General features: G+C 39.7%; 2 protein-coding genes across 5 annotated transcripts; one reads left to right on the top strand and one right to left on the bottom strand.

Annotated features, from left to right (window-relative positions):
- Positions 1-15,315: 15,315 nt before the first annotated feature.
- Positions 15,316-17,778, bottom strand: LOC122139700 (E3 ubiquitin/ISG15 ligase TRIM25-like; the record flags this gene model as incomplete). The annotated part of the gene is made up of 3 exons (XM_042738825.1): positions 15,316-15,594; positions 15,673-15,768; positions 17,272-17,778. Coding segments are annotated over 3 exons (882 nt in total), but the record flags the coding sequence as incomplete, so codon positions are not given.
- A 647-nt stretch (positions 17,779-18,425) lies between these two features.
- On the top strand, positions 18,426-23,780 carry LOC122139666. 4 transcript variants are annotated; one of them, XM_042738771.1, is made up of 4 exons: positions 18,426-18,692; positions 18,900-19,133; positions 19,295-19,387; positions 23,429-23,780. In XM_042738771.1, exons 1-4 carry the CDS (start codon positions 18,437-18,439, stop codon positions 23,503-23,505), a joined length of 660 nt encoding a protein of 219 aa, XP_042594705.1. In that variant the 5' UTR covers positions 18,426-18,436; the 3' UTR covers positions 23,506-23,780. The 4 variants fall into 4 exon arrangements, 3 of the variants coding, with proteins under 3 accessions (XP_042594705.1, XP_042594703.1, XP_042594702.1); XM_042738769.1 differs by having other exon boundaries at positions 18,434-18,692; positions 19,330-19,387; XM_042738768.1 differs by lacking the exon at positions 19,295-19,387 and adding an exon at positions 23,052-23,109 and having other exon boundaries at positions 18,435-18,692.
- The last annotated feature ends 1,095 nt before the right edge of the window (positions 23,781-24,875 follow it).

Below are 24,875 nucleotides of genomic sequence, written 5' to 3'. Positions count from 1 at the left end.
GTCAAAAAAATAAATAAATAAAAATAACAAAAAAAAAAAATCTTTCAAAATTATCATATACAAAGTTGGCTTCTTTCTAGCCAGTACAAAGTCACTCAGGTGACAAAGACAAATTACAGCCGTCCGCTTGCATGCCTATCCTCTTTAATACTGAACGGACTTCTTAAATAGCGTCAACTCCCGCCACTCAAATTGGTCTAAACCATTACATCATCATCAGGGGGTTATACAATTTAATAAAATCTGAAAGAAAATACTAAAGATAACAAATTACCACAATCTGAGGGTTTAAACCACACAAAGTGAGACTTACAAATTTACCCTCTTCAATAAACATAATGGAAGCAAAAAACAAACAGCAATCAGTGAATTCATAACAAATACTCTTTTCAGGCAGCGTGTATATACATAGGTACTCACTAGGGGCGCGCTTCCGCAGTGAGACCCAAGAACAACTAACCGCGAAGAAGAGATCATGGTAAGACGATGTAATCATGTTAACAAATGCCTATCAAATAAATGAAACTTTACTAAATAGAAAACGATTTGAAGAGTGGTTATTTGGACAGATGAAACTTTACACTTTAACTAATTAACACATGTAATTCATAGATAGTTTTTAACATCGTGTTCTCCCTGCAGCTCACTCTATTTAATTGGTGCACACAATCAAACAAAGGCATAACTGCATGAGCATTACGAAATACATTGTGTATACATGCATTTCAAATAACAACTGTCCCTTCAAAGTAAAGATAAATGTCCAAGTACCATAAAATGTTTTAATACATGACAATAATCATCCGTTGTCCATTGGCAGAAATGTCTGCCGTGACGGAGCATAATCTGTCCCGTCACAGATTTGTTGAAATAATTTTATGTTGTTGGTTCTACCATCCTAAACAGACCTCTGAAAATAATTTGTAGGGTGGCCCCGTACATAACCGCTCTGCCTGCATATACGGGTAGTCCGCTGCCAGCCTGATTTCGATAATAGTCAATGTAATTCAATTGAAGTTTATTTGTACAGCGCTTTTTACGATACAAATCGTTGCAAAGCAACTTTACAGAAAATTACGTTTCTACAATATTTAGTAGTAGCTTACCAGTGGTGACTGTCAGTTTATGTACATATGACAGAAATGTATGGAAAATCAATTAAAGATGTAATCAAATAGACGATGAACACTATTAACAGCAATAATTATATTATGCAATAAAACTTGATGCGTTCGTTTTAATCTAGACTTCAACAAAGAGCATGTGTCTGAACCCTGAACATTATCAGGAAGGCTATTCCAGAGTTTGGGAGCCAAATGCGAAAAAGCTCTTTCTCCTTTAGTGGACTTTGCTATCCTGGGTACTACAAAAAATCAAGAGTTTTGCGACCTTAGCGAGTGTGATGGATTGTAGCATGGTAGAAGACTAGTTAGGTACGCAGGAGCTAAACCTTTAACTAATCACTTATAAATGCCTTACATCTGAACTTTATTATAAAGTGTTACCGAATCATCATACATCAATTAACATGAAGATTTAGGCTTGTTCCACACTGCAAGTGTAAGTATTATAAAAGTGAAACTGACACAGATGGAAAGTTTCACACTGACAATGTTTCTGTGTTCTGTGTAATTAAGATGCGGCTCTACACAGAAAATAAATGAACAAAGCAAAGCTATAAATGACTGAAATCATCCGGATTCAGTCAGATTTACTCAATAGAAACTCATCTGTCACTGCATTTTACTTCCTTTTGACTGATGGATTTATATATTTTGTCAACGAATGGGTGAATAGTTCACTTCATTATCTTAAGCTGCTTAATCAAGTTGTATTGTGTATCATACAGAGAAGACCCCAGAGCCTGACCCAGTGCCCATGATCCACTGAGGTTATCAATCCAGAGTCCACCACAGGCCGGGAGACCCAACGGATCCTTGCCACGGAGATCAAGCCTGTGTCTATGCCTGCTATGGAGCCAGAGCCAGCAGCCACAGCCATCCCAGAGGAGAAGCTCAAGGTCCAGCTGACCAGGTGTGTGGGCCGGCCATAACATCAGTGCCAGTAAGGGTTTTAGTGGAGCTGAAAACAGAATGATGGCTAGTAGACTGGGAAACAGAAGAAGTGCTTCCATGTTGATGGAGCCGCTTGAGTCTCTGGAGCAGGTAACTGAATACCTCGTCCCATGTCTGAAGTTGAACGTTTCCCAGAAAACCACATTCACGAGTTCACATTTACTTATAATTAAATAAAGGTTATGCATATTTGGGGTGCTGTCCGGGGAGACAGCTCCGAGCCCGGCAAGACTCCCGAGCCCAGGGCACCCCCCCCCCAACCGTTCAGGGAGAGGGGTCTGAGCTCGGAGTCCGGCCCAGCCCAAAGTGCTCTCCAAAAAACAATTAGAACAGAACAGCAGCCAGATAACCACATTTACAAATCCCCAAAAAGCTGGGCTTAATGTTAGATGGGTGCTGGACGTCCTTTGGTATATAATTGTTGCAGCAGTGTCTAGGAAGAGAATTTGACTTCTGTGGAAGCGTCCACTTGAAAGAAAGAGATGACAACTGCTGGAGATTCGATAATTGCGGCAGTAGGGAAGATAGAAAAGGCTCCTGCGGGAGCTGACACTGCTGCGGCAGTGGGCAAATATGGAAGAGCTCCTGTGGGAGCAGGCACTGCTACGGCAGTGGGGATATGGATAGAGGCTCCCGCGGGAGCAGCTACTGCTGCGGCAGTAGGGAAACATGGAAAAGGCTCCTGCAGGAGTGGGAACTGCTACGGCATCTGAAAAGAGAAAATATCTTCTGCAGAAGCGAGCATTGCTATGGCAATAATGGAAAATGGGAAAATAATGGAATAGCTCCTGCGGGAGCGGGGACTGCTGCGGAAATACGAGGAAGAGCTCCTGCGGGAGCAGATACTGCTGCAGCATCTGAAAAGAAAACTCCTGTGGGAATTGCTACGGCATCTGAAAAGAGAAATTGGCTTCTGTGGAAGCGGCCGCTGCTGTGGCATCTGAAAAGAAAAAATGGCTTCTGCGGAAGCGAGCACTGCTGCAGATTCAAATAAAAATGAAGGCTCCTGCTGGAGCAGGAACTGCTGTGGCAGTGAGGGAATTTAGGCAAGGCTCCTGCGGGAGTGGGAACTGCTGTGGCAGTGGGGAAATATGGAAGAGCTCCTGCGGGAGCAGGAACTGCTGCAACAGTGGGGAAAGACAGGAAAGGCTCCTGCGGGAGCTGATACTGTTGCGGCAGTGAGGAAATACAGAATAAAGGCTCCTGCGGGAGCAGACACTGCTGCGGCAGTGAGAAAATACAGAAAGGCTCCTGCGGGAGCTGACACAGCTGCGGCAGTGGGGAAATACGGAAAGGCTCCTGCGGGAGCATACACTGCTGTGGCAGTGGCGAAATACGGAAAGGCTCCTGCGGGAGCATACACTGCTGTGGCAGTGGCGAAATATGGAAAGGCTCCTGCGGGAGCGGGCACTGCTGTGGCAATGGGGAAATATGGAAAGGCTCCTGTGGTGAGCGGGCACTGCTGCGGCGGTGGGGAAATATGGAAGAGCTCCTGCGGGAGTGGGCACTGCTGTGGCAGTGGGGAAATATGGAAGAGCTCCTGCAGGAGCGGGCACTGCTGCGGCAGTAGGGAAAGACAGGAAAGGCTCCTGCGGGAGTGGATACTGCTGCGGCAGTGAGGAAATACGGAAAAAAGGCTCCTGTGGGAGCAGACACTGCTGCAGCAGTGAGGAAATACAGAAAGGCTCCTGCGGGAGCTGACACTGCTGCGGCAGTGGGTAAATATGGAAAGGCTCCTGCGGGAGCATACACTGCTGTGGCAGTGGGAAAATATGGAAGAGCTCCTGCGGGAGCAGGAACTGCTGCAACAGTGGGGAAATGGAGAAAAGTTCCTACGGGAGCGGGAACTGCTGCAGTGGGGAAATGGAGAAAAGGCTCCTGCAGGAGCGGGAACTGCTGTGGCAGTGTGGGAATTAGGTAATGCTCCTTCGGGAGTAGGAACTGTGTGGGAATTAGGTTAGGCTGCTGCAGGAGCAGCATTGGCAGTGGGGAAATCTGCAAAAGCTCCTGCTGGAGCGGGCACTGCTGCAGCAGTGTGGGAATTAGATAAGGCTCCTGTGGGAGAGGGCATTGCGGGAGTGTGGAAATTAGGCCAGGCTCCTGCAGGAGTGGGAACTGCTGCGACTGTGTGGGAATTGGGTGGGGCCCCTACGGGAGCTTTAGGGCCTGCGCCAGGAGAGTTCAGAGGGATGGGTGGGGTGTGGGAGCGGAGAGGGAGGAGGGAGCATGAGAGGAGGAGGAACGATAACTGCTGGAGCCACCTGCGGAGATGTGCTCATGCTTGCGGAGGCGTGTTCATGCTTGGGATGGCTCCAGGAGTGGAAGAAAGAGGGGAAAAGAGAGGGAAATGGCAGGCATCGGGGCCTAAGCCAAGGGTTTTCGGAGGGATGGGTAGGGCAGAACAGAGAAGGAAGGGGAGCATGAGAGGAGGAGGAAAGATAGCTGCTGGTGCTGCCTGCGGAGACATGTTCACGCTTGGGATGGCTCCGGAAGTGAAAGAAGAGAGGGGGAAAGAGAGGGTGAATGGCGGGCATCGGGACCTGCGCCATTAATGGAGGCAGCCTCATACTGGGGTAAGACTGTGGGGCTGCAGGCCATGAGTAGGGGAGGGGGTTGTCGGAAAAGGGGTGTGGATGGGTCTGCACCGCTATCGGAGGCATGCTCACGCTAGTGTCTGCTACGGGAGCTGGAGGCCACTGAAAAGGAAAAAGGGGTAAGTAGTAGCAGGAGGAAGGTCTGAGATGTGAGGGTCTGTGTTGCAAGTGGAAGCAGCTTCGCACTTGCTTCACGTGCTGTAGGCCACAGGAAGGGTATCCTGAAGACCATGGGTGCAGCCTGCACTGCTAGCGGAGGCAGCCTCACACTAGCGTTTACTACGGGAGCTGGAGGCCGCTGAACAGAAAAATGGTTATTACTAGCATGAGGGAGCAGAAGAGTTGTGGGCATGTTTACAAATGGAGGCAGCCTCACATTTGCTTCAGCTGCTGTAGCTGTAGGCCTTGGGAAAGGGTTGGGGTGTATGATGTCTTGAAGAACCTGTGAAGCCTGCACTGCTAGCAGAGGCAACCTTATGCTAATGTCTCCTACATGAGCAGGAGGACACTGAAAAGAAAAAGGGGGTTAGAAATAACAGGATGGAAATACTGGGATGTGCGGGCCGGTGTTGCAAGGAGAAGCAGCTTCATGCTTGCTTCGGCTGCTGTAGTTGTTGGCTGTGGGAAAGTAGAAGGGTTTGTAACATTTGACGGGGCAAGCTAAAAATGCCTGGGTAGCCTACTGTGTTGCCGGTTTAGCAATTGGTTGCCTGATTTGACAATTCCTCAAGCCTCGTCCACATTAATATGTTCCTGTTGAAAAGCATCTTTTCCTCTTGTTTTGGCCTTCCAGCCTTTTTAAACACTGTCCAAAGTGGATAAATTTGAGAATGCTGTTTTCACGTTGTAGTATGGACTTGTGGCTTTTGAAAACGATAAAGCATGTTTAGTCATGTAACACATTGTACCAATAGACATGTTTATAGCAGTAACGTTAATTTGCAGTTATGTGCTATTCACTTTCACGCTGTTTCTAAAGATATTTACTTTGTACTCTTTTCATATTGCAGTCCTAAAAAGACAACAGAAAATTTACTCACAATTGCTGTCCTGCGGAAAATACGAGGGCAGTTGCATTTTAGATCAATTCTGAGTGAGCGCGCCAGTAAATGGTGAAATATTTCCATAAATAAATTGATCCTGCCAGAAGACATGCATGAAACTTAAGTCTGTATCATCTCTGTGAATTTTATACATGCACAGTAAGGTAAATGTAATGCTATCAGACATTTCAGTGTGGATGACAACTCTAAAAATTTATTAAATTGCAACACACGGTCTGCACCGCTAGTGGAGGCAGCCTCAAACTGCGCTGCGGGCGGAAAAGCCAGGGTGGAAGGCTGAGCCATGGCAGGAAGCGAGTGAGGCTTTGCTGCAGTGAGATCTGGGGCGCGGCCCAGGCTCGTTAAAAGATTGCTGCTGCCGTGATCCAGTACTCGAGGAGAGCCGGGTCTTTGAGCGGGACAATGGTGGTGTCGAGCGAGGCGAGCTCGGGGCTTTGCACGGTCTATAGACCACAGCATGTGGCTGGTCGAGAAGAGCAGCTGTCGCGATAACGCCTGGTGCTTGGCGGCCGTGTTTGGCGGGGTAGGAGTTATCATGGGGCCGGCAAATGCGGCAGATTTGAAAAAATCCCTGGTATAGATCTCTTCGTTGGATGGAAAATTGGGTCTCTGATAAGATAACAGAGCCATCTTAATCACTAATGATGAACTGGCCGTGTTAATTATCCGTGCATGCTCCTCCCGAAATTTGTTTATGAAACATCACTTACTGCTACACTATCTGGTTCAAATTAAGCAAACCTCAATGCCATTTTTTTTACATTATAATGTGCTAGCGTTTTTTTTGTTTTTTTTTTTTACAATCATAATTTATATATTAAGGTAAAATGAACTCTGCGCATGAAATAACAGTCAAAGAACTGAGGCAGAGTTAAATGAATGTACAGCGCTCTCTCCACCCTCAATACCACGACTGAGGTGCCCTTGAGCAAGGCACCGAACCCCCAACTGCTCCCCAGGCGCCGCAGCATAAATGGCTACCCACTGCTCCGGGTGTGTGTGTTCACCTTGTGTGTGTGTTCACTGCTGTGTGTGTGCACTTTGGATGGGTTAAAAGCAGAGCATGAATTCCGAGTATGGGTTACCATACTTGGCTGTATGTATGTCACGTCACTTAATGGACAAAACAGGCACAGAGTAGAGCAAACACAGGCGAGGGTCAAAACCAAAAGGAAACAAGAGCCCAAACAATTAATTCAAAATGCAAACCAAAAACGTGAAACAAAAGTCAGGCAAGGGTCAAAGCACAGGGAAAATCCAACAATAGTAAATGCTCAAATGCAATAAAAGATATGGCAAGACATCGCAAGGGATGAAAGAACAAGAGAGTCTATTTATAGTGTAAGAGGAAGATGAGCAGGTGAACAGGAGCTCAGAATCAAGGAGAAGGCTCCCTCATGTGGTGGGTAGCTGGAGTAGCAGGTTAGGGCGTGTATATGACATTACTTCTCAAGGGTGTGCAGAAGCGTTAGTTTGGGGCCTTCCCCTGGGTCTGGGTCGAGGTCAATCCAGGTGATGGGCATGAAACTCAGTGATGACAGCTGTGTCCAAGTTGTCATGACAAATGTATGTAACATATTTTAACATGTTATTGTATCTGCTGCCACAGTAAAAGCCATTTCAACATATTCAAAAAATACTATTATTATTATGATTATTATTATTATTATTAATATTTTAATTTAGAAATATAAATGCAATAAAGCCTGATAGAATAACAACCATCAATAGAACAAAAGACAAGAAACAGCTGGATTCAGACAACATCCTGATGACTGCACCAAAAAACATGTGATAAAATCTCCATGACAATGTTATTATATCAAACTGAAAACAATATTTAATCACTGCGTCACAACATCATCCTGGACATTAAAAACCTGGAAATGGAGATTTTCTCTGATATCTTACTCATGACAAGACAAATGTCACTTCAAATCATGCAATCATAAGATAAAACAAAATTATGATTATATGACATTCAGAGAAGCTGCTGCTGCTGTGTGTGTGTGTGTGTGTGTGTGTGTGTGTGTGTGTGTGTGTGTGTGTGTGTGTGTGTGTGTGTGTGTGTGTTTTCACAGGAAGTGTGCTGTTGCTGTCTATATGTGGATTTATTACACATTTATTCTGACATGTTATTTTGCTGACAGAAGTTCAGCTGCAGTATTAATGTCGTGAAGAGAAAAGAAGATATTACTGTTACTGATTCATCATTCAGCTCAAAGCATTATGGGTAGAATCTCTCATCAATCTATTCTGATTCATCAACACAGTTTCACTGATGATCCATAATAAACATAAAACCCATGATAAAGGGGCTGAGTGAATGTGGTCTGGACTTTGTGGATGAGGCTCATTGTGTCAGAGACGCTGTAGAAGGACAAAGTTCCTGCATCGTGATCCACAAGCACTCCTATTCTCCTGCTGATGGACTTCACTGAGAGATAAGTCTCTACTTTATTGTGCATAAATAAGTAACTGGAGGGAGAGGAGTACAAACTCCAGCACTGGTCATTATATCCAAACAAACACTCATTACTTCGTCGCTTCCTGCTGATGCTCTTATATGACACTGAGATACACACACCAAATCCACTCCAGTCAATCTCCCAGTAACAGCGTCCACACACACTCTCTCTACACAATACCTGAAGATAATAATCAAATCTGTCTGGATGATCAGGATACGACTGATCTGTGTCAGTGTTAGTAATCACTCTGTTGTTCTCAGACAGACGGAGGTAATTATTCACTGTGTTCAGATCCAGAGTGAGCTGATGGGAATCTGATGGAGATAAAACACACCAGAATCAGGAATTATGAATCTGTTTGATCTTTTCGTTTAGCTGAACTCTTCATGTTCAGTGTATCATCAGAGTCTCAGTACAGATGACCAGATATCTGTGCAAATCATCATTTACATCATCAGTTATAAAACTCTTCTTTCACCTTCTACAGGAAGAACATGAACACACTCAGAGAGTTTTTCTGCTTGTTTTCTTACTGACTTACATTGAAGAAAGTCGTTCCTGGTTCTGGGAACAATGTTGGTGAGTGTGACTGTGGAAATCAACAGACATGAACAGTGTGATTCTCCTGATCCTGCATCCATTCCTAAGACATTTCTAATATGATGTTCTCCATGATATGAGATGATAGACTCTTTTCTGAGAGCAGATGAATCTCAAGGACTTTACCTCTGTCTGATATCTTCTTGAAATCCGCCCTCCTGGTCCTGGGAACAATGTTGGTCAGGGCTGGATTAACATAAGGGCTCGGGGGAGCTGATGTCCCGAAACCTGAATATGGATGGGGCCCGTGATTGGTTGTGGGAGAATGGAAAAGTAGACCTAGATTTACATTTACATTTAATAATTTAGCAGACACTTTTATCCAAAGCAACTTACAAATAAGGAGAACAATAGAAATAATCAGACCAATGAAAGAGCATATATATATATATATATATATGAATACAATAGAATAGAAATGGTGAGTGCTTGTATTAGTTGGTCAGGTGATGGCGAAAAAGATGTCGAAGAAATAGCTAGACTCCACTGCTCGGATTGAGATAGGGAGGTTATTCCAGCAGCTGAGTACAGTCATAAAAAATGTCTGTGATAGTGATATTTTGTGCCTTTTTAGGATGGCACCACAAGTCGGATAAGTTTGAACTAGTGAGTTTAGGAATATTGGTGCAGGGCCAGTTGTTGTCTTGCAGGCAAACATCAGTACCTCAAATTTGATGCGAGCAGCTACTGGTAGCCAGTGTAAACTGATGAAGAGAGGTGTGGTGTGAGATTTTTCGGCTCGTTAAAGACCACTCTCGCTGCAGCATTCTGTGGTCGATCTCAATAAGAGGCTTTCCTTGATAACCCCTTATTTACACTGCATTACGGCTCCGAAACAAGAGCTGATCACAGCCACTCGAGTCAATGCTTGTGTTTTATACCAGCCACCACACATTGCAGAAGCATCCCAGAAGCGGCTCTCCATGCTCCTTCAAATAAAAGTAATGGCTAGTGCGGTGTCTGTGATATACGTAAACCTACCAACACTCATCGCCATGACATATTGCAAATTAGTTTTTTTAAGTTTTAGTCGAATAAAATCGTTTAATGGAAACACCATCATTTCACAATACTTTTTGCATAAATCTGTAATGGAAATGCAGCAAGTGTGATTCTCCTGATCCTGCATCCATTCCTAAGACATTTTTAATATGATGTTCTCCATGATATGAGATGATGATGGACTGGTTTCTGAGAGCAGATGAATCTCCAGGACTTTACCTCTTTGTGAGATCTTCTTGAGCTCCTCTTTGCAGTAATCCTCCAGTTTGTCTCTCAGCTGATGGACAGATTCTCTCAGACCATCAAAAGAGAAGAGAGAACTGAAGGGATCGTCATTTACGTCTGTAGATTCGGGAGGTTCTGAGAGAGACTGGAAACTCTACAGAAAACAGAAATCAAAACTCATCAGCTCCACACTTCTATTGTCTTTTCAGCCATTTTTTTAAGCCTTTATTTTGGGTAAGTTTCACTAATAATTGTAAAATTAAGAGATTAATGTTCAGACTTTTGCATATTATAACCAAGAACTTGGATGTGGAAAATAATTACATTAGATCCAAAATGTGATTCTCCTGATCCTGCATCCATTCCTAAGACATTTCTAATATGATGTTCTCCATGATATGAGATGATGATGGACTGGTTTCTGAGAGCAGATGAATCTCAAGGACTTTACCTCTGTCCGATATCTTCTTAAAATCCGCCCTCCTGGTCCTGGGAACAATGTTGGTCAGGGCTGGATTAACATAAGGGCTCGGCGGAGCTGATGTCCCGAAACCTGAATATGGATGGGGCCCGTGATTGGCTGTGGGAGAATGGAAAAGTAGACCTAGATTTACATTTACATTTAATAATTTAGCAGACACTTTTATCCAAAGCAACTTACAAATAAGGAGAACAATAGAAATAATCAGACCAATGAAAGAGCATATATATATATACGAATACAATAGAATAGAAATGGTGAGTGCTTGTATTAGTTGGTCAGGTGATGGCGAAAAAGATGTCGAAGAAATAGCTAGACCCCACTGCTTGGACTGAGATAGGGAGGTTATTCCAGCAGCTGAGTACAGTCCAGAAAAAGGTCTGTGATAGTGATTTTGTGCTTTTTTAGGATGGCACCACAAGGCGGATAAGTTTGAACTAGTGAGTTTAGGAATATTGGTGCAGGGCCAGTTGTTGTCCTGCAGGCAAACATCAGTACCTCAAATTTTGATGCGAGCAGCTACTGGTAGCCAGTGTAAAACTGATGAAGAGAGGTGTGGTGTGAGATTTTTTCGGCTCGTTAAAGGCCACTCTCGCTGCTGCATTCTGTGGTCGATCTCAATAAGAGGCTTTCCTTGATAACCCCTTATTTACACTGCATTACGGCTCCGACACCAGAGCTGATCACAGCCACTCGAGTCAATGCTTGTGTTTTATACCAGCCACCGCACATTGCAGAAGAATCCCAGAAGCGGCTCTCCATGCTCCTTCAAATAAAAGTAATGGCTAGTGGGGTGTCTGTGATATACGTAAACCTACCAACACTCATCGCATGACTTATTGCAAATTAGTTTTTTTTAAGTTTTAGTCGAATAAAATCGTTTAATGGAAACACCATCATTTCACAATACTTTTTGCATAAATCTGTAATGGAAATGCAGCAAGTGTGATTCTCCTGATCCTGCATCCATTCCTAAGACATTTCTAATATGATGTTCTCCATGATATGAGATGATGATGGACTGGTTTCTGAGAGCAGATGAATCTCCAGGACTTTACCTCTTTGTGAGATCTTCTTGAGCTCCTCTTTGCAGTAATCCTCCAGTTTGTCTCTCAGCTGATGGACAGATTCTCTCAGACCATCAAACGAGAAGAGAGAACTGAAGGGATCGTCATTTACGTCTGTAGATTCGGGAGGTTCTGAGAGAGACTGGAAACTCTACAGAAAACAGAAATCAAAACTCATCAGCTCCACACTTCTATTGTCTTTTCAGCAATTTTTTTAAGCCTTTATTTTGGGTAAGTTTCACTAATAATTGTAAAATTAAGAGATTAATGTTCAGACTTTTGCATATTATAACCAAGAACTTGGATGTGGAAAATAATTACATTAGATCCAAAACATTTTAGCAACACAGCACAGATGCTACAGAACACAGTTAGCTGACTAGCTGTATAAGATTGTGTGCTATGCTAATATATTACTTCACAGGCATTACTGGCTTGTACTTTTACATCCTTAATATTATAAATTGACAGTTTATTGCTGGTCTTTCATTTTACAGTGCTGTAATTTTTAAAGATTTCATATTATTTTAAGGTGAGCTTAAAGGGTGAACTACTGTAAAAATCACACAGCTTCAGTGTGATATCAATTAGAAAAAGTATAATTTCATAGATATTCTTAATAAAGTTGTTCATATTAAAATATGTATGAACTTAATACATGACCTAGACTTTTTATTTAACAAAATCCTGTCATTTTAATAAATATTACATGAAATTTATAAAACAACTGTTGCTGCTACAATTAAGCTCAGTGTGCTCTATTTAAGCTCTTCCACACTGAACATCTATGTAAATACTTCATAAACATACTTTAAATATTAACTGATCCTTGTCACTTTAAGTTAAGTTAATTGATTTTCTATGGATTCTTTCAACTCAAATCTACAGACTGGCTCTGACCTTTGGCAACTAGCATCAGCTTTTCCAGACTGTAAATCTGTGGAAAATCGGGGCAAAAATCATGTAGTGTATTCCAGGCTTAAGAGACTATAGATAAGTTGACATCCATTTAAAAAGAAGTTTCATAATGAAGCTAGTCTCTGTATTCATCCCCATGAATTAAATGTTTTATTGGTAAGTTTTATTTGGTTTTTGAATATCTGTTACTTAACTGAACGTGAACTAGTATAGATTTTGAAATGTGCTTAAATGACACTTCACTGTGAATACAGTATATGCTTGCCGTGATTTTGCCAAGTAAAACATGTTCATGGATCGACTTCTTCTTATGATCCTGGATCAACATTATTGTCCAAAAATAAACTTAACCCAATCCCTACCCCTAAACCTAACCCTACCCATAATTTATTTCTAAAACCAGTGTGAAATGATAGCTGATTAACAAGGGAGTAGAAGCACCTAACCCTGATGGTAAGCCTAAAACAGATATTTCCTGAAAAGTTCATATCAATTCTGATTGGATGATTGGAATGTTGTTCCAGGATCAGCAAGGATGTTGATCCAGGAACATGATGTACTTGGTGAAATCACGCTCGCCATGAATATATAACTGATCGACTTGAATGCCTTGTTACTTGATTTTAGTGTTCTGGTTTTTTTTTTTTTTTTTTTTTTTTTTTTTTTGTGATTGACTTTGTACCTTCAATATATATATATATATATATATATATATATATATATATATATATATATATATATATATATATATATATATATATATATATATTACAATTATTCTTTAAAAATTTCAGATAAAATAAACAAGAATTTTTAATAATACATGATGTGAGCTTAAAGGGATACTCCACCCCAAAATGAAAATTTTGTCATTAACCCCTTTACCAGTATACCCCCATTTTCGGCATGGAGACAGAAATGACATACCCAAAATAAAAAATGTTTCTGCTCATGAGTCTTTCTGACTAGATACATAATCAACATATGTTCACAAAGCTGACACTTCAAAGTTTACTGTTCAAGAATCAGAATTACTCAGACTGTTATCATAATAAAGATATATAAACTCAAACATAAAAACAAAAATAAAAGTATTAAAAACATATTTTTTAACCATGTAGGATATGGTTTTAGAAACATAATGAAGTTAAAGCCATAAGTCTACTAATGCTTCATTTGAAAATTCATAATATAATCTGTAAAACTGAATTTTATGAAATATTTTCTAAAGCTATGTCGTGTGTTTTTAGAGAAGTTTATAAAATTGATTTATGGCCCCTGTGATCTCCTGTAAACTCTCCTGTGTGCTGTCTCCATATGTTTGGCTTTGAATACTGCCTCATTCATGATTCTATTGTTCTTACGAAACGAGACTTTCACACATTGGCCAGGTATGAGACATTATCCGCATTATTCTTTTATCATTATTCTTTTGTTTTTATTCAGCCATTATTAGCCATTGTTCTGGTATTTAAAGATTTACCATGCCACATCGCTTCAATCCCAGTATTCATTTACCCAACTATTATCAAAAGTCTTACTTTAAAAATACAACAAAACATTTTCTTACGACCTTACGTGAATTATTATGACAAAATGCATTATGAAGAAGAACCGCACCTGTTATGTAGCTGCATTAGCGCTAACAATAGCATCAAGCTACATAAGACAATTTTTGAGATTATTAGTATACTTTTACTCAAAACTCACTTTAAACCTACATCAAGTGTTTATAATAACATCCTTTTGCAATCTCATGTGGAATTTGGGCGTTTAGTGTTGTAAAAATATGCTATTTATAGACTTTTATATCGCTGCACAAATTTAGCATTACATATGTGCAAAATAATTATTGTTATATAAATGCCCCAAATCTCAAGAAAATCACATACAAACCATATACTATTGTAATCGTGTGTTTATTATTTGGATATTTCATGGGTGCAGAGATTTCTCTGTGTTGTTGTGGTCAGATATCAATGCGAAAGAGTGAAGGAAGCATGTGACACGATGCGACGTTGTCTTGTTATGAGACACTTCTTCGACTGAAGAACGAATCAGAGTTTGTCTGAGTCACAGCATGAACACGGAGGAGTGCACACACAGAGACAGCGCTGGGAGCAGCTAATTATCATCAGACCGCGTAAATCAGTGGAAAATGAATAGAAATTATGATTCTGTCAGAAGAAATATGAAGTAAACATGAGTAAATATATCCATATATCTGCATGTACTTGCATCTTTGGACTGTAATCCAGTAGTAGTTTACTAAATGTTAATTAATTCTGAACCGTCGCGTGTCCGTATTGCACCAAAATGCAACACTGCACTCCCTTGGGTTTGCATCCGCCACACGTGAAGTCGATTGGATAAATGGTTCTCGACATAATAAAAATGCTAACAGACAGACACAACAGGATTCCTGCCTTTATTAGAGAGAAGAAAATGTTCAGCCCCTCCCTCCAAAGCTTCAAATATTCGGTGTTGATTACTACCGAAGCTTCGAAGCTCAAAAAATAGTATTCGGACCAGCCCTAAATAAATCAGAAAGAAAAATGAGGTAAAAAGAAAAATTAGGTTAAAGTTGAAATGTTGTTGAAGTTTTGAACTGTTGGTGCCACTAATTGTGTTTGACAGCTAAATATATATTCAAGAAGAAAAATCTGAGAGAAATGTTTTATAAGAGATTTCCAGAGCTGAAAGCCATATGTAAGCAGTCTCTTTTCAAAAGAAAATGATGTGATGACAGTCTGACTGATGAATATATAATAAGACTATATTGTATTGTTTATGTGTTGTTTTTCTGTGAGTGTAGTATCTACTCAAGACCACTATGATCCTGTTCTTCTAGATCTCTGTTATCCTGCAGGAACTGGATGTGATCCTGTGTGTGTGAAAGCTGCTCCAGCTCAGCGTCTCTCCTCCTCAGATCATTGATCTCCTGCTGCAGTCGCTCCAGTCGTTCTTCAGCTCGACTCACTGCAGTCTTTTCCTGATCTCTGATCAGTCGTATCAGCTCAGAGCGGCTTCTCTCAATGGAGCGGATGAGCTCAGTAAAGATCCTCTCACTGTCCTCCACTGCTGTCTGTGCAGAGCGTTTTAGGACACACAGTGATTCAGCTTCAGTGAGTCTGAACTGAGACGGAGACAAACTTCTCTTCTTCTCCAGACTCACCTTATGAGACTCCACAGTCTCTCTCAGCTGCTGAAGATCTTTCTCTCTCTGCTGGATTCTCTGATGGAGCGTCTTCTGCGTCTCCTTCAGCTGGTGCTGGAGGACAAATGGATGATAGTGAATGTCACAGAAAACTACTAGCACTAGCAGCTCAGGTAACCCCACTGCTTAAAAAACCTACATTAAACACTTCACTTATAGATAGCTACAGACCTGTCTCTCTCCTTCCATTCGTAGGGAAAACCCTTGAACGAGTTGTCTTTAACCAGGTATCATTATTTCTTTAACAGAACAACAAACTGGACGCTAACCAGTCAGGTTTCTGGAGTAGCCATTCAAATGAGAATGCGCTACTGTCAGTCACGGAAGCATTGCAGATTTCAAAAGATAATTCCAAATCATCAGTTTTTATTCTGCTGGATCTATCTGCTGCTTTAGACACGGTGAATCATCAGATCCTTGTGTCTGCCCTCTCATCACTGGGAATCACAGTTTTGTGATGTCACACTGGGCATTTGAATCCTATCTCACTGGTAGGTCTTTCAGGGTGGCTTGGGGAGGGGAGGTATTTAAAGCACATCAACTGCTCACTGGGGTTCCTTATACAGTACATCCCATTATACAGGCACATGGCTTCTCCTACCATTGCTATGCTGATTACACACAGCTCTATCTCTCATTTCAACCAGATAATCCAATGGTACACAACATCAGTAAGATCAGGCCCTTGCTGCACAACTTCTTGTCCAGGCCCCTTGTTCCCATTCCTAGGACTATTGCAATGCTCTTCTGGCTGGACTTCCATCAAGCACAATCAAACCTCTACAAATGATTCAGAATGCAGGGGCACGACTGGTCTTCAACGAGCCCAAAAGAGCCCATGTTACACCTCTCTTTATCTTCTTGCACTGGCTACGGTTGCGGCTTGCATCAAGTTCAAGACATTAATGCTTGTATGTAGAACAGCCACAGGCTCAGCACCCGCCTACTTCCACACACTACTACAAATCTACATCCCCTCCAGAAGTCTGAGATCTGCTAGTGAGCGATGCCTCATGGTACCATCACAGAGAGGCTCAGAATCAATTTCCAGAACATTCTCATTAACCATTCCTGGCTGGTGGATAATCTTCCCACCCCTAGCTGGAAAGCTGAATCCCTGACAATTTTCAAGTGACAGCTGAAAACTCTTCTCTTGCGAAAAAAAAAAAAAACGTTATCTTTCTCATTGTTTATTCCGTACCTTTATATCTGGTACTTATTTGAACAATGCCTGATACTTGGTATTATAAGCACTTCCTGTGTCTTTTTGCCTTTATAAGATGAATTGCTTTATGCATTCCCCAATTGTTATTCGCTTCAGATAAAAGCATCTGCAAAATGATAAATGTAAAAGTAAATGTAAATCATCATGTGAACACATGAATCCAGTAAACATAGGGTGAGGCAGTTTAAAGATTACTTATCTGATATGATATATAATGGCTGTACTGTAGGTTCTAAATCCAAAAGTGATGATTGTTAACAGTTACTGTACATGAATTAAAATGACGCATAAGGAGTTTCAGCAATATTTCATCAGTGTCTATTTTTAAATACCTGTGTCTCTGTCCTCTGTTCTGCAGCTGATACAATGTTGTGGTTTTTATGTTCATACATCGTACACAGCATACATATACATTCCTGGTCAGTGCGACAGAAAACCTCGAGGATCTTCTCATGTTTCTGACAGATCATCTCCTGCAGTCGTCCAGTGGCATCAGTCAGATTGTGTCTCTTTCCTTTAAACAAACTCTCATGTTGTTCGAGGTGATTCTGACAGTAAGAGTTCAGACACACCAGGCAGGACTTGACAGCTCTGTATTTTCTTCCAGTACAGACGTCACACTGCACATCTCCAGCTCCAGCGTCACAGTCAGCAGAGAGTCTGGTATTCTTCAGTTTCTCCACCACTTCAGCCAGCATGGTGTTTCTAGCTAAAGCAGGTCTTGGACTGAAGGTCTGTCTGCACTGAGGACAGCTGTAGACTCTCATCTGATCCCAGAAGCCTGTAATACAACTCTTACAGTAACTGTGTCCACAGGGAATGGCCACTGGATCCTTCAGGAGATCCTTTTTACAGAGCTTTATTTCCACATATTTATTTTTGCACATTAATTACTTTGCACTCTCTATAATGACAATGTCTCTTCAACTGATGATAAATCCAGCTCTTGATGTGTCAATATTTACACTAAACTTTCTCTGTTCATTGCAACTCAGAAGCATCACAACTGATTTTTTGCAAGCAATGTATATTGCTACTTCATTGTATTTTAGTGAATGTCCCTGCAGCTCCAGAGTGATCACTCATGAAATTTACAGCTCAGGTGATTGTGTTCAGACCTGAACACGCATGACCAAAGATGTAAGAATCAAATCACTTACTTCCGTCAGAACATCTGCCATTGAGATGAATGAATGAACGAATGACTAACTTCAGGTGTTAAAGACCAACAAGTTCAACACAGGACAGAAAACTGCTCAATTTCATGTGGTTTATGATCTGGATCATAATTAGGAACATTATGTGAGAGCTGAGAGTCTGTCTGATACGATTCTCCTGTTGAAACTTAATTCTGTGAATGTTTGTGTTATTTTTGTCTGACTTTAAATCATGAAGAGAGTGAGATTTATAAAAAAAAATTATATATATATCTGTGTGTGTCTGTCTCTGTTTTGTTCTTCAGGTCTGGATCGGTTCTGGGACAAACTCAATCTGCTGATGGTGCTGGATACTAGTAAATATGACTTGAAGATAATGAAGAGAATAGATAACAGAGCAGATGATCCAGTTTGTAGAGTAAAATATGTCAGGATTAGGGAATGTAATCTTTATAATAAAAGACATGAAGTGACAGTCATTAATGGGACTGTGATAATAAACCGTGTGATCAGAGCAGATTCAGGGAATTACAGGTTAACTCTCGATCGCTCAGATGGCTCAGAAACATCTAGAGATCTTCAGGTGATTGTTGAAGGTACAGAAACTCTCTCATCAGACTCATTACAATCTCATGTTCTCCAAAGATCTCACTCTCATGAAAATGAATCAGTTGAATCTCTGTGAAGATTTTTATTCCTGTAGCACACAGTAAACACACTTCATACTCCAGTAATAGTATGAGTAGTGTGGAAGAACAAGAGTTTGTGTTTGTCATGTGACTGTGATGTGTCCCTCCCTCCAGCTCCTATTGGCTCAGTGGAAGTGTCAATCATCTGCTCCTCCAGTGGGGGGATGAGGGTGTTCTGCTCCTCTGAGGGGGATCAGCTCCTCTACAGCTGGACTCTGAATGGAGATCCACTGATGGATGGAAACAGCAGCATTGATCTGGATGAGGGAACTGATGGAAACATCAGCTGCAGTGTGAAGAACCACGTCAGTCACGCACAGAAGACCATTAGACTCAAACCCTGTCCTGGTGAGATCATGTCTGTTCATCTACAGATATCAACTACACAGACTGATTGATAGGTTGGTTGGTTGATTGTTTGGTTGATTGATTGATTGATTGATTGATTGATTGATTGATTGATTGATTGATTGGTTGGTTGATTGGTTGGTTGTGTTTGTGTTGTTCAGTGTCTCTGGTGTTTGTTCTGGTCTGGTGTCTTCAGCTGATGGTTCTGTTGGGTCTGTTAGGAGCTTTTCACATCTACATGAGACACACATCAGGTGAGAGACATTTATCATCATCATTATGGATTTGATATGCAGATATTAACAGGATATGAACAGGAAGATCAGAAAGTGAGAATAAGATTTAGAGAAGGACATGAAGACACAGCAGAAGATTCATGAGAGCAGCAGCAGATCATCACATCTATTTACACTATAATCTCACTGATTCTCACATCAATCCAGCTTTCAGATGTCGAATAAAACCAGGAGACAGAGGAAGCTTTCATAATCAACAATGATCTTTACATGTGTTGTTTATTTCTTGTCGAGTATGTTGATGTATCTCCGTGAGCATTATTTCTGTCAGGTGTAAATCAGCGGCTCATGAAATCATCATTTAATCTCATTTAGAGGCAGAATTACAGACTTGTGACGAATGAATTAAACCAGACTGACTACAGTTTAGTTATGAATGTATTTTTTTTTTAATTGTTTGTTTTGTTTTTGTTTTTGCTTTTGTTTTTTTGTTTTGTTGTTTTGATTTGGCCAGCAGTATTTTTGTTTCATCACATGGAACACCTTTTGTTCATTCATGATAAAACTCTTCTGGCTGATTGTGAAGTTATTCTGTGTGTTTATTTTGTGAGTTATTTCACATCTCTGTTTTTCATTTTGTATCTGTCTCTTCTGTGTCAGATGATTTAACTGTTCACATCTGTTTATCTTGATCTGTGTCTCAGTTTTTTTTTTGTGTTTTAGGTTGTCACTGTTAAAATTAAATAATATTAAATATGATCTTGACAACTTTTTCACTGGGTTTCATTGATTTGTTTAGCTTTGCTTTGTTTTAAAATTAGGCTCCACCTCACAAATCTATTTCAGACAACATTACTATTGTATTATATTGCATTTGCTCGAAACACTGAAGTCTGTTTGATATGAATCAAAAGGCTTTGATGAGCTTGAAACAATTTAACTTTTATTTAGTGAGTTTTTTTCTTCATAGAAAGTGCATTGATAAAACTTTAACAAAGTCCTGCCAAACAATAATTACAGACTTTTTGCATTTTTAGAAGCGTGACTGTGAAATTATTCTTCTTTCTCTTACTTTCAGTTGTGTGTGTGTGTGTGTGTGTGTGTGTGTGTGTGTGTGTGTGTGTGTGTGTGTGTGTGTGTGTGTGTTGAAGTAGGAACTGCTAAATCAGAGTAACAATCTCTGAAAACTTCCTCTTACTTTCTCTGTAATAGTCAGATAATATCCTGATGTGTCAGTAGAGCTTCTGTCTGTCGGTAAGACTTGATCTGAATCTCTTCTGAAGCTGGACTTTAGAGAAATGATGCTCATCTTTGGACTGATGCTGCTGCTGCAAACTGCTGCATGTGAGTCACTTTCACATCAAACTCTTTTAATATTCAAGTAATATATAAGAATATTACTTAAGTAATATTCAATTAATTGCAAGACTTATAGTTAAAGAGTTGGATGTTTTTGTTAAAGACCCCAAAATGATGTGGGAATAAAAATGTATTTAAAAGTTTGTGCTGGTAATTCAGAAATAAAGTGCAGGAGTCTGAATTCTCAGAAATCTCCTTCTGTAAAGTATAACAGCTGATTATCTACCAGGAAATATAAATAGCATTCACTGATTGATTAAACATATTACTTTAACTTTGAAGAAGCTTGCCAACTAAAGCAGAATTTTATATAAAATGATTGCACTTCTATTCTTGTTTTCACACATTATCACATGGTTCAGCTTTTTCGCTGCTAACAATTCTCTAACTTTCTCTTTCCTCTTATTTATTTGCTGATAACATGCCTCTATATCATAAATAGTTCATTATATTTAATGTTTTGCTGCAGTCATTATTTGCATTGAAATATTTTCTTTGCACTCAAAAGAGCAAAATTCAAAGCAAAAATTTCACAGCCAATCAATCCTCATTATTAAACATTAAAACGTAGCTGTAATGATTAGTGCACTGAAGGCGAGCGTAGATGAACCCAAGTGCAGTTTATTTACAAAGTGATAATCCAAATATAATCCAAACAAGATACACAGACTTGACTAGGCTTGAAACAGACTTGACATTTAATATTCAATATATAAGAATATTACTTAAGTAATGTTCAATTAATTGCAAGACTTATAGTTAAAGAGTATTCAGAAATAAAGTGCAGGAGTCTGAATTCTCAGAAATCTCCTTCTGTAAAGTATAACAGCACACATATACTGCCATTTATTTATAAATCCTAATATCTGCATGGAAACTAAAGTTTATTCACCAGACCTCTGATGTTCTGGCTTCTGTACATGTATTTAATGTAATATGAATTACATTATGCAATGATGGATTAGATATGCTTTTGTGTGTGTTGTACATGCCTTCTACTATTTCTTCAGTTGTTTTCAAAAAGTTTCAGGACATGTAGAAAAACTTTTTTTATCATTTGATAAACCTGATATGAGATCAAGAGTCTGATATGTGTCTTCCGTAGAACTTATTATGAATGTTTGTGTAATTTGTGTCTGTTGAAAATCATGATGAGAGAGATGATATTTCTACCAGCAGTAACACTCTGACTCTGTCTGTTGATTTTGGTAGGTTTAATTTTGTGTGTGTTTTGTTCTTTAGGTCTGGATCAGCTCTGCACATTTGATGAACCATATTCGATCAAACAATGTTACGCAGCTCTGGGACACAAACTCAATCTACAGATGATGCTGAACCCTTCATATACTGAACTTGATTTGTATAAGACGTTAAATGATGGCAGTAGACTGACAGTTTTTAGCATAAAGAAAAATAAAAAGTATAATTATGAATCCAGAGATATATCTAAGTTCTTTAAAAATGTGCCTCTGATCATAAATACACATGAATCCATCAGAAACAGATCTGAGTTCTTCTTTGATAATATGACTCTGACCATAAACAATGTGACCAGAGCAGATTCAGGAAGATACACATCATTTGTCGTTAAGATAGATATGGCAATGAAAAGTGATATTCAAGTGAATGTTGAAGGTTTAGAAGCTCTCAGCAATATATTTTATTTTAGAAATGCTTTGAGATTGACACTGATTACATGTTGAGAAAGAGTCATGTGACTGTCATGTGTCCCTCCCTCCAGCTCCTATTGGCTCAGTGGAAGTGTTAATTTATCTGCTCCTCAATCAGGACTACAGTGTTCTGCTCCTCTGAGGGAGATCAAATCATCTACAGCTGGACCCTGAATGAAAAAGTACTAGAAGAAGGACTAATGTTTGGAAACAGCAGCATTGATCTGGATGAGGGAACTGATGGAAACATCAGCTGCAGCGTGAAGAACCACGTCAGTCACGCACAGAAGACTATTAGACTCAAAACCCTGTCCTGGTGAGATTTTATTACATGAATGTCCACATACTGTGTGTATAAATATATATATATATATATATATATGATGAAGAACAGTCAAGTCTCTTAATTCTTGAAAAGTGTCTTTAGCTTGTTTCAGCTTGATCTCAGCAGTGAATTGTGTTGATATCAGTGATCAGCACACACATTCAGAACGTGTCACTGCTTAAAACATGAAGGTTTTGTTTTCTACCTAATTGTTGTACATTGATTGATTGACTGATTGATTGATTGACTGATTGATTGATTGATTGATTGATTGCTGTGTTTGTGTTGTTCAGTGTCTCTGGTGTTTGTGTTGGTCTGGTGTCTTCAGCTGATGGTTCTGTTGGGTCTGTTAGGAGCTTTTCACATCTACATGAGACACACGTCAGGTGAGAGACATTTATCATCAGCATTTATTATGGATTTGACATGTAAATTTATTTAACTTTTTATTTGTTTTTTTTATTATATGTCTTTTTTACATTCCCTTATTGTATAGTTGTATCTTATTTTATATTTGATCTAGATTTTTAGGCTTTACTGTTAGTGTTATCTGTATGCACTGGGGGTCTGAGAGTAACACAATTTCGATTCTCTGTATGTATGTACTGTTCATGTGTAAGAATTGACAATAAAGCAGACTTGACTTGACTAAATATTAAAAGTGTGAAGATGAGGATGATGATGATGATGATGTGATGTTTTAAGGAAAGAAACAGGAAGATCAGAAAGTGAGGATGAGAAGATTGAGAGAAGGACATGTACACACAGCAGAAGATTCATGAGAGCAGCAGCAGATCATCACATCTATGAGAAATAACTTCATAATCTCACAGATTCCTCACATCAATCCAGCTTTCAGCTGTCGACTGCAGATCTTATAATATAAACCCAAGAGATTAATTAAAACCAGAAAATAAGAATTAAACCAGATTTTCTCTCATTTTAGTTATGAAGATTATTTTCTGGACATTTCTCTTTTGTAATAGTTTTAATGCTTATATTACTTATGTGTCTTCACACTGAATGAACTTGCAGTTCTTTTATATCATTACATGAAACCCCTTCTGATCATCACTGATAAAACTTTATTTCTCTGAATCAGAATCTGTCACATTGTGTTTATTTTCATATTTCTGCTCTTGTTCTTTAACTTTATTCTGTTATGGTTGATTTCTTTCATTTACTGGTCTGTTTAGATGTTTTATCTGTTTTAAGATCTTGATCTGTTTCTCAGTTTTGTCATGTCTGTGGTTTTGCTGTCTGCGGTTTGGTTTTGCTTGGTTTTGTAATTGACTTTTAACGTATATCATATGCATTATTCATGCATTATTCTTCACAAGATATTTGCATCATATAACATTGCTAAACATGTCCTTCTTTAGACATTGTAAACGGGGTCATTGCTGAATTTGTTTTTTGAGTTAAATGTGAAAATAAACCACTCTGAAATGAAAACAGTTATCTGCAGTCAATAAGTCGCTCATACAATTTTTATATTATAACACAGTCAATTAACACTTTATCCAACAGAAAGCATACATCAATGATTTTAAACATAAAAAACATGTATAAAAACAATAAATCCAGACAGAAATCAAATGATTTTTAGCAAATATTTTGAGCTGTAACTCTTGTTTCCTCCTGCAGATGTCGCTCATAACAAAGAAAGTGTGTTTTGTCTGGCAGCAAAGTTTAAAGGAATACTCGACCCCACATTGTTTTTTTTTTCATTGATTATTTATGAGTAGGCTAATTCGTTAACTTTAACTAAAAAACATCCTTAATTCAGCTTTAATGATAAGTTACGATCAGATAGATCAGATTAAGATCATTTCAGTCTTCAGTTGTGAATGAAATGAGATCAGATGGCTGTGAAAGAGTGCAGCTGTAGTTGTAGTTTTCTCCTGCAGGTGGCGCTCTCTACATCAGCAGCTCTGAGTCCCATGAGTCTCTGCTCCAGTCAACAGAAGATCACAATCCTCTCTTCATTCACATGTGAACTGACTAGAACTGAGTCAAACATCAGCACACACTCAATACACACAGCTGCATGTAGACCTGATTCTGCTTTACTATCAATAAAACTGTCCAGAGATTTCATTAATACACTAAAGATACTGTTTTATGTGATCTGCAAGAGAATCTGTGAAGT

The sequence above is a fragment of the Cyprinus carpio genome, chromosome B14, assembly GCF_018340385.1.
Source record: "Cyprinus carpio isolate SPL01 chromosome B14, ASM1834038v1, whole genome shotgun sequence".
NCBI lineage: Eukaryota > Metazoa > Chordata > Actinopteri > Cypriniformes > Cyprinidae > Cyprinus > Cyprinus carpio.
This window is presented reverse-complemented; position numbering and strand designations above follow the sequence as displayed.

Excerpts from the sequence above, each read along its gene's own strand:
- LOC122139666 (XM_042738771.1), top strand. The coding sequence starts at position 18,437 with ATGGTGCTGGATACTAGTAAATATGACTTGAAGATAATGAAGAGAATA. Across the intron at positions 18,693-18,899 it reads TCTTCAGGTGATTGTTGAAG|CTCCTATTGGCTCAGTGGAA; the intron begins GTACAGAAACTC and ends CCCTCCCTCCAG. Across the intron at positions 19,134-19,294 it reads TAGACTCAAACCCTGTCCTG|TGTCTCTGGTGTTTGTTCTG; the intron begins GTGAGATCATGT and ends TGTGTTGTTCAG.